We start from the raw sequence: 10,596 nt of genomic DNA on the forward strand, positions 1-10,596 counted from the left end.
TGCACAGAATGTAAACCAAAATATTTATTATAGCTACAGCATTTAGGAACACTTCAGGAATTTGGATGAGATGTAGCAGCTATTTTTTTATTCCTTTCTGTGTTAATCAGAGATACAAGCTGGAGTATTTCTGGGTGAACGAACTTTCCTGCAAAACAAAAGAATGGGAAAGTTAATGAAAAATGCTCTCATTTCCCTATGTGTGAAAGGCTGGCAGTGAAAGGTTAGCAGTGATGTTGCTTTAGGCTCAAAACAAGCACCAAGTTACTCTTTTAAGAAAGAGAGTACTCCCATTTTACTCCAACTATGGAGTAACTGTAAGAGTAGTTACAGCTATTTTCCCCTCAAAACTTATAAAAATATTTCATGCTCCATTAAGACACTTCAGAGCTGAAAAGAGGATGCACCCTGACCAGGACAATCCCACACTATGTATCCAGCTCCAGGAAACCACCCCAATTACAGGTGTATGTAGGGTATATGCTCTAGGCTCTACTGAGACACTAGCTTAGTTTAAGTTACTGAGTTCTAGTAGGAGGGCAAAGATGTCAATTAGAAAATTAAGTATTTCAGCTATGCTGATGTTGTCCTTTTTCTCCTTCTTCCCTAATCAAATTATTGCATTTTTCAGAGAGATTATTATTTCCCTGAAGAGTCACCAAAGTATAAATGGGACTTGTCAGGGACTCTGTCTGGCGATTGCTGGTCCTCTCCCCGAGTTTGTCTGTCCCTAGTTTTTTCCCAGGATAGGATGACTTGGAGTCACAGTCCTCTTCTGGTGTTCAATTCCCTTGCTAAAATAATAAAGACTATCATTTTACCTATTTTTCCTTTCCACTATCAGTTTATTTCGGAAAGGATGAAAAGCAGTGGATAGAATAAAAAGTAATACAATTGCACCGAAAACATTTCACTGAGCTGGTTCTCACATGTGCCTTGAGCAGGTCACACAGGACCACAGCTCATGTGGGGATAACAAATTCTACTTCACTGGTTCATGAAACACTAACAAAGTAGAAAGAAGCTGCTGTCAGAGCATCAGTGAAGAATGAAGCCTCCTGTATACCTGCTCTGATAGTACGGGGAGATCCTTAAACACATGCAAGTGTAATGAAAACTGGCCCTCTCTCTAGGTGTCCAAAGCAATGTAAAAGGAACTTCGTGTAAATGAGATTCAGGTTCAATACATACAAGTAAATGTAAGGTATGTTCACACTGCACTAAGTTTCCCCAAAAGTATGTAGGGTACTTGAGCGATAAGTAAAATAACTAGTTCTCACTTGTTCTGAATGTCTATTGGAAAAAAGAAATTTATATATTTCATTTCATTTTCGAAAGGAAAAAAAAAAAAAGCCCAATGTCATACCAGCAGTTGAACTGTAAAAATCCTGCAGTCTGCCAGGTGTGTTTTCCAACTCTTCATACTCAAATGCTTGCAGTATCATCTCACACTGATCCAACTGTTTTACAAACTTGGCTTCTGCAGTACACTGGTTTTCATATTCCTGAACAGATTTGCAGTTATAAGAAAAAAATTGTGTTATTCTGAAACAGAGTATTAGAAGCTCTTTATATATCTAGAATTTTCTTCATTAGTACAAGCCACTCCATAAATATTCATGACAGTTACGTCTTTCACTGTCTTTCCAAGACTGCTATTCAGCAAAACACTTGAAATAAGTACATGCTAAATTTCTATTAAATGTAATAGGACTTCAGAACACAATTCTTTTGCATGCTCTAACTTAAAAACATACCAAGTATTTTGGCTGAATCAGGGATGATGTGGAGACAACCCTACATGATATACAAGTTAAATAATAGATTCCATTTAACAACATTCTATATATATAAAGATCTTTTCAGGCCTGGCTAAGGCTATGAATTACCATACTGTGTGCCTATGCATTACCATTACCTATTTTTAAGACTTATTTTGCACTTTTCTCCACCCCTTGCTGTTTTTATAAGGAGTTGTTCTTTACATTTCTCCTGTCACTCTTTCTTAATCTCTTTGGTCTAATCTGTCTGAGCTGCTTATGTCTTTATGTCTCTCCTAGGAGATAGGGAGGGGAGCTGTTAAAGTCTGAAGGGGAGGAAACCCCTTAAGTCCTTTAATCTCTCTGCTATCTTTTCCCCCTCTCCAGTCATCATCAGCATATATTTGCGAGTCATTCACATTTCTAGTCAACTTGAACAATCTTCTTGTCATTTGCTTCCAGTGATGGTTGCAGATGGGTTTGCCATTTCATTTTTTCTTTTCTAAATCTACTGCATTGTATTTGTTGTCTTATCAGCTGGTCTTCCCCTGACTTCCAAAACCAACCACAGGCAAAGGCTTCTTTCTGTGCAGGTTACCATCACCTTGATACCCTCGGCAGGTCTGACCCCATTCGTCATCACCACCACCAATAATCAGACCAGAGGCTTAAGTACACCCCAGGCCCATCTGTGCTTTCAGATCCACACAACCCATGATGCACAGCAGTTCTGCAGATGAGAGCAGCACAAGCGCAGGAAGAGTTTTTCCTACTGACCAAAGAACATGGCATCTCTTTCTGCATCTTAAGAAGGCTACTGTGGGTGTGGTTGTCATCCACAGTGGCAAGATCCTGGGTTGTAATTTCAGCGCAGTGATGCTCAGATAAGTGTCACAGTCATTTCCTTGTCTGACATACTACTAGGAGCCTGTTTGTTCTTAATGCTTATTGCTTTACCTTTGAAAGTCAGAAGTCCAGATTTTGATAGCCATGATTGATTCATATACTACTCTATTGGGGTTTGAACGATGCTTTGAATTTTCAGTTACATTTTGATCATTATTTTAGTAATCAATTTCATTTCAACTTTTTTACCTTTTTTTCCTCATTTCAGTCTGAGCTTTGCCTCATCTTTAAATTGTTTAAATACTACTTCTTATTTTCTTAAATCTATTTATTTCTACTCTTTTTTTTTTGGACACCAAAGAGAACAAACTCTTGGCAGCATTACAAAGGAGAACTTCAGGAGAAGGAGAACTATGGCTGTTCGCTTGTAAAGGTCTGTCCCACCTCCAGCAATTAATTGGGAGTATCAACCTATAACCAACCCCTTTGTGCCATACAACCCACCAGATCTTATTCATACCACAGCTCACATTAACCTCAAGAAACATCAGCTATTATATGTGCAACTGTGCACAGTACTGAAAGAAACACTTTGTTTCCTCCCCACAGGTGTTTAAGAGCGTGAAATAGCAGTATACTTTGGAAAAACAGTAACTGGCCTCTCAAACACCACAGTCTGTCTTTTAAAAATGATTCCCGTGTTTTTGCTCTTGAAAATATAAAAAGCAGGACGGAGCTGAAGTGTGCCGATTCATTTACTTTAATGTTTTTTCAAAGGTATTCTGGATTAAGTTATAAAGTGAAAAATGTATCGCAGGCATCTTTCTGCTACCTTTCTCCCCTACACTACACTTGCAGAGTGCCCACCAATACAGTCCAAAGCGATAGTCCTTGAAAGGCTGAAAGGGAAAGAGGGGCAGAAATTAGAGCAGAGCAGTGCAGGAAGGACTTGCGAAGAGTGTCAACAGATCTTGTCCCAGCCACTGTTCAGCGCTCGGCCATAACTTCCTTCACTCACAAAAAGAAATCAGAGGGAAATGCCTCTGGCTAGCTGAGAGCAGAGTATCATAAAGTGATCAGAGACTTCTTATTTTCTGCCCTTTTTTTTTTCCTTCTTTGTTTTCTTTTTAAGCACCACCTAGTTGTTCCACTTAAAATAAGACTAGAGAGACTACATGTGAGTATTAGATTTTTAGGTTACACTCGCTATGTGGGTTACACTCATACTGCTGCATTGGAGACTCAATGCCAATAAATTATCCTGAAGGTAGAAACAAAGAACAAATGATCAAAAGTGTGCATATGTTAAATTACGGTTAATGAGAATGATAAAGAGCTAACATGCTGAAGAACTAACTGCATACTGGACCCGCTCTTATACAATCATAAGAGAAGACTGAGGCAAAGAAAAAAAAAAATGTCCTACAGGACTAATCTTATCTATTAAAAACTCCTTTTCCTCAACTATAACAGCTTCCCAAGGGAGAAGGGACCAGTGCTCACTAAACAAATGCACACACATTATTTCCCAGATCTGGTTATGCTGGTTTACCCCCTTTACCTTGAATTATAGCACTGAAAACCCATCCCCATTGCCAGCTTCACCACACAACTACAGTAAGAAAAAAAAAGAAAAAAAAACAAAAACCAAAACGAAAAACCAAACAAGGTGCTGTTCAAAAGGCAGAAATTGGCTGCAAATATCTGGAATTTAAATACAGTCCAAGTGGTAAAGAAAGAGTATCAGCATAAAATACAGTTTCAGGTCACAAAGTCCAAGAAACATATAATGCTTTGTTTGCAACAACATGTGAACAAGAGATTGTGTATGTACTTGTCCTCATGCGACTATATGCCAGGAGAAGATAAAGCACAGTAATTATAAACGTGAATTGTTTGGAAATAATCTAATCATCCCTAGTTTGCAAGTATAAAAGATCAATTAACAGCATGAGTTCACATCAAAAAGTTAAACCACCTTCAAATACAGAAGATACTTTCCAATACAAACATCTGAGGTACTCAAGACCAGCCAGCAATCTGTGTTGTTTGTAGAAAAGCACTGTTCTGTGTCAGTACACCACATTTAAGTTTAAACCAAAAGTTACTACTAAATATTTTAGCCTAATGGGCTGTATAATAAAGAAATGGAAGCCACATAAATTATTACTTGCATAAAAACCAGAAAATACTCCATGGTATCATCAGCTCCCATTATTTTTTCCTGTATTAAAAGATTATGAGCTGCAAATGGCCAGATGTGAACAGAAGAGATAATGTAGTAAAAAACCAGATTTATATCCCAAGAGGGCTGGATGTAGAGGACAAACCCTTCCTTCAGTTGTACAAGCCAAGCCCTGGACAGGTTCATCTGGAACTCTGAGAGGCCAAAGGCAGAAGCTGGTTATTTTACCAAAGTTTGGGGTTTCTGTTTGAAAAGGATTCCAAAGTGACCTTGACTCATACCGTTAGATTTATCTCCCAAGCAAATGAATCTACCTTGCTTAAGGTCAAAATAAGAGATGACCCAGTTTCATAGGTAAACAGGAAAAAAATTGTCCTCAATGGGTTACCCTGAATTTTAGCAAAGGATTAAAAGAATGCAAGCTTACTTCCCAGAGTTCATAGATTTCTTTTCCAAGGTCCTCTGATAGAAGCTGGGTCAGTTGTTGCATAGCTGCCTGGAAAAAAGAAGCCATTTCCATTTATCCATTTTTTTGAGAAAGCACATTTTTATCATGATCTTTTTTTAAGAATTAACTACTTGTTACCAAGTTTGTAGAAACATATGCTACACAGTATATTATTCTAAAGTGCACGTGTACATAAATCCGCCAGAGGAACAGTAGGACCACTCAGTGAAGAATCTTTTCTGGGAGCTGCTTAAGTAAATTGTTAGAGAACTAGTCTAAAACACAAGAAAAACAACCTGGAAGTGCATCCAATATCTTCAAGAGTCCAAAAAGAAGCCCAGAACAAAACAGGCAAGTCAAATGCCAGGGAACTGCGGTCAATTATCAACTCTGCCTTACAGATTTAACTAGTGGAAGGCAACATTTGAACTTAATAGGTGCAGTTCATAAAAGCAGCTTCAAAATACTAAATCCTAGTGTTGACAAGCAACTGCCCCCTCCCAAACACTCCATTAGCACATTTCCACTAGCAGGGCTGAGATCAGTACTGACTTTCAGGCAGGCAACACAACATAAGTCTTTAAAAATCTCCAATTTTGAAAAACAGAGGAAAAAAATCCATTTAATACCCTGCAGCAATAAAACATGGTGCTCCCAGACTGAGATACCATTTGTTCAACAACAAAAATCTTGGTACAAGGTTTAACACAGTATAAAACTGATGGTATAACCAGCAAGCAGAAGTTGTTCTACATGCTCTTCATGCTCTCCCAGCTGATCAGTCTCATTTCTGTGCTATTTCTACTGTTTTCTGAGTAACACTAAGGGCTGCTTCCAAAACAATCAACATCACAGGTAAGACAAAGGTTTTGCACCATGATTGTTTCTCCACTTCAAATACAGGGTATAGTTTCACAATATGGCTGAACTGAATCAGCTGCTCCCCACCACTGAAGCATCAAGGTCTCATTCCTTCCCACCTCCTTCCAGCTCTGGAGCTCATCAGATTTCAAGGTTGGCAGGCCAAAATTACTTACTTGGCAAAAAAAACCAAACCCAAACAACCCCAAAGAAAAAACCCAAACTTTTTTTTTTTTTTTAAATCAAGTTCATTTTCTGTGCCCTAGCCTTAGTGAGGCTAGCTGATTAAACTTACTGCACAAGCAGCAAACTTCAGAACCAGCTCAACGTCAGCTGTAGAGCAAAGGGAAAGAAAAGGAGAAGTCTGCAGCGGAAGCAGCATGTTGGTAATTCAGCTCAAGCCACCTCATGAAACCGTTACCCTTGGTGTATTTTTACAACAAAGTACTTCCGAGTCAGCCTACATGTTTAATGCTTGACCCTCCTTCCCACAAAGTCATCAGCAAAGTCCTCACTGAGTGAAATGGGAGCAGAAGGAGCTGCAAATACTTAAGAAAACTTCTTAAACATACTTAGGCATCAAAATATCTTTTTCATTGCCTAAATACAAATGAGAATTCCCTCTAGGCAAAGTTGAAGCCTGATCCTTGGTGACAAAACAACCTTTGGAGGCTTCCAGGAAAGAGGGGTTTTTTTTGTTTAGTGTAAGAACACACTAGGAAGTATACTGAAAAAAAGAAATACCAAAATTGCAGTCAGTAAAGATAGTACTTCAAAGAATGCCAAATACCCCTTTGATCTTTAATTTCCACTTTCTTAGAAACAAGCTTACTCCTAGACTTAGTCATAGCCCCTCCAACCCCAAGTTTTAACCACATAAGCATAAAAACATGTGTGGGGGGAATAATCACTGCAACGTTTTTTACACTCTTTGAAGAGCTAATTGTAGCCTCTAAAGAGTTTCTGAGGCATCACGCTGCCCTCTAGCTGTGGCTGGAGCAGTGGTTTACATCTTCTTCAAATAATGCAACAAACCAGAAATGACAAACCAACAGTTTGGATATGTGTAAGGCCAAAAATAAAATCACTCCAGCCATACTGCACTCAAAGACTCATGACAAAAAAAAAAAAAAAAAAAAAAAGACACCTGTGTCTGGAGTCCTGTGCAAGTGGTTTAAATAAAGTCTCTGTCACAACCACATGATCTGGCACCACACAAATGATCCGCCATGAACTGTCATCCACCCCTCTCAGTGCACCTACTCCCGGCTCCCTGTCTCTTGGTAAGGCTGATCAACATGACTAATTCAGGCTACCAAAAATCCAGCCCCTTCAGGAATAAATGGCCAACGTGAAAATTACTTCAAAGGTTCTCCTTCCATAACTTTGTACTTGGTGATGTTACACGTACAAAAATCACAATGAGTTGAAAACTTTGGTTGTTTGTGGCGTACTTGTCTAATTCCAATGACAGTATCATGTTGCTTAGAGGGTCCCTTCACTACCACCAGAACACTAGAAAGATGCAGAAGGCTTTGCCAATGTGGCTTCACTCCTTATGTCCATACCTCTTCTCTCCTGTGTTTCTCCTCTTTTGAGATATTATCTGCAGGAGCAATATCTCCAACAATGCATTCAGCCATATCGTGAACCAAAGCTAACCGTATGCATCTGACAAGAAGCAAAAACAGAACAATTAGGTTTTCAGCATTTTAAGTTATATCTTGTTATTAATAAAGCTAAGAGACTTAGTTTAATTTTTAGCATAATTTATGCCCTTCATATATTTTACAGGTTGGGTTTTTTTTTTAAACTTCACATAACATTTTTCATTTCTTTGCTAAGGGAAGTAGTTTCCACCTAGACGTGATTTTAATGCCTGATTTGTAGCTACTGCTGCTTGTAAACATAGATTTAAGTATAAATATACTTTGTACCAGAGAATAGCATTCAAAAGTAATGTACTTAGTTTTTGTATGCTTGCCTTCCGGAGATGTTGTGATAACTAACTACATTATACACGTCACGTTAACGCTGCAACAGGCAGAAGGTAATCTGATTGGAGCCATCCCAAATTCAGTACATAATCTGACACTCACAGCTCTGTAGCTATGCCAGTCTGCAGCAGAATACTCAAAAAAGCCTTCACATCAGCTCCTGAAGGGACAAAGCAACCATGATCTGATACTAGACTTGACAACTCATTCAACAATGATGCTTTCTCTGCTACGCTAGATGATTTCTGAGGTTCCTTACTGCTGCTGAGTGCTAACTCAGTCCACCAAAATCCACACAGTGTATGGATTTGCCTTTGCTGTCTGTTGCTGCAAACTGTGTTTTAACCGAGTGTCTGCAGCTTGCTAACTCACGGCTTGAGAGAAGGCCAGCTCAGAGCCTCTGCATTAAAGACTTGCCTCAGCACTTGCAGTTTAGCAATAAAAGTTTTTAGCCCCTTTCAGCTCTCCAGGTAAACAGCACCCTGTCCAAAGGATGGAGGGAAGAGGGGAAAGGATTTCAAACTCCTTCAGTGTGTTTTAAAAGCTCTTCCTCAGGATGACAGCTATTTTTAGCATTTTGGCTGCAGCTCTCCCACTACGTTAACATATGGTCATGATAACCAGAGGCAGTCTCACCTGTCCTTGTTAAGGCTTTTGTCTTCGGTCACCAAAGCCATCATCGCCATCCTGTACATATGATCAGATACGCTCTCTGGCTTCGCCACATTCCTGTACACCCATCCTGTCCGTGGTACTCTCTGCGTGAAGAGAGTGTCACAGCAACGTAAACATTAACACCTTAGGGTATGAAGGACCTCACTTGAGAGACACCAGTAGAAATTTTGCCCCACCGTGACCTCCATGCTCCGGCGAGCTTTGATGCTTCCGGGAAACACCTGCCCCAGCGACCGGGCTCCCCCAGGCCGTGACGGGATGTCTTCACGTTGCTGTTCACCGGCAAGGAAAACGCACCAGCACTAGCAGCAGCAGCGGCCGCCCTCCGCGGCCTGGCGGCCCTCACGCCGAAGCCCTCCCCCGGCCGGCGCCCACGTCTCCCCGCGGCGGCCCAGCACCGGGGCCGGCCGTCTGAGTTTCGCAGGCGCCGCGGCACGCCGCCACTCACACGCCGGAGGCCCCGGCTCTCCGCCGGCCGCCCCGCTGCCAGCCCCCGGCGGCCGGGCCGGGCGCCGCGAACGGCGCCCCTGCTCCCATCCCGGTGATTGCTGGGGAAACCCGCCTGAGGGCCCCGGCCGAAGGGCCGCGGGCGGACACCCCGCCAGCCACCGCGGGCGGACACCCCGCCAGCCACCGCGGCCGCCTGGGCCCACAGCGGGCCCGCCGCCCCGGGCCTTTCCGCCGCGGCCCCCGCACTCACCTTGAGCTGCCCCAGCAGCCGCAGGAAGGGCAGCAGGCCGCCGCCGCTCGCCCCCGCCGCCGCCATCCACCGCCCGGCAACCACCGCCTCCGCCCGCTCCTCCTCCTGCCGGCCCGGCCGGCGGGCGGCGGCTCTGGGCGGCGCCGGGGGAACGGAAAGGAGCGGCGGGGCGGGCGCCGCGCTCCCCGCCCCGGAACCGGCTGCGGAGCAACGCGGCTCCAGCCGCCGTCCGCTGGCGCGGGGTGGGAGAGGTGCCGCCTGCGGGGTGCGGGTCCCAGGCGCAGGACGGAACCGTATTCCCAACGCGCTGGCTCCTCAGGGACTAATTAACCACAAACCGCGCTTTAATAATAACGACTCAGGCTGCGATTGCGAGGAGGAAAGCAGCAAGAGAAGCCAGGCTGCTGATGGGCATGGGCATGGGGAAGGGGACAGGGATGGGGAAGGGGATGAGGAAGGGGATGGGGAAGGGGAAGGGGAAGGGAAAAGGGAAAGGTCCTCTCCTGGGATGCAGAAGGGAGGAGAAGTCCCAGTTGTGAAGGAGGGGAAGGGCATTGCGCAGGCAGGAATAACTCATACCTTAGTCAAAACTGATGATAGCAGTGACCTTTAGCATACTTTAAAAAAACCCAACAACAGTAAATGGTGTAAACTCATGTAATTATTCACAGAAGAGAGGGTAGTTGTCGGAGTTGCTGCACTCAGAGTTTTAAATTATTTTGGGGGCTCCTGGAGTCTGGCTACAAGCACTTCCATCACTTTTGCGAGTTGAATAAATAACACACTGAATTACTTTACAATAGGTGGATTTTCAAAATACATTGCATTTCTTTGCTATTTTATATTGCCAACTGAAATAGCAGATAACGGTTTAAATGCGGCAATGAAATACTCTGTTTTCAGAAAAGAACATCTGCAGTTCGCCAGATATGAACAGATAGCAGAGTATTTTTAATTTTGCTCATGTGTATACTTAAATATATTCCCAAACTAGTAATAAAGCCCAGACAACATTTTGGTGACCGTTTTAAGGCTATCTTCCCACAATAAACAAGAACTATAGACCAGGAAAGTCATCACCTTTACATTTGCACACAACCATAAACAGGTTGGTTGGAAAGGAC

General features: G+C 42.6%; 1 protein-coding gene across 1 annotated transcript; it reads right to left on the bottom strand.

Annotated features, from left to right (window-relative positions):
* Positions 1–8: 8 nt before the first annotated feature.
* HDDC2 (HD domain containing 2) lies at positions 9–9,967 on the bottom strand. Its single transcript, XM_072855785.1, has 6 exons — positions 9,473–9,967; positions 8,734–8,855; positions 7,669–7,771; positions 5,219–5,287; positions 1,367–1,505; positions 9–148 (listed from the first exon to the last, which is right to left on the bottom strand). Exons 1-6 carry the CDS (start codon positions 9,536–9,538, stop codon positions 54–56), a joined length of 594 nt encoding a protein of 197 aa, XP_072711886.1. The 5' UTR covers positions 9,539–9,967; the 3' UTR covers positions 9–53.
* Between the last annotated feature and the right edge of the window lie 629 nt (positions 9,968–10,596).

This window comes from Ciconia boyciana, chromosome 3 (genome assembly GCF_034638445.1).
Source record: "Ciconia boyciana chromosome 3, ASM3463844v1, whole genome shotgun sequence".
In the NCBI taxonomy this organism is placed as follows: domain Eukaryota; kingdom Metazoa; phylum Chordata; class Aves; order Ciconiiformes; family Ciconiidae; genus Ciconia; species Ciconia boyciana.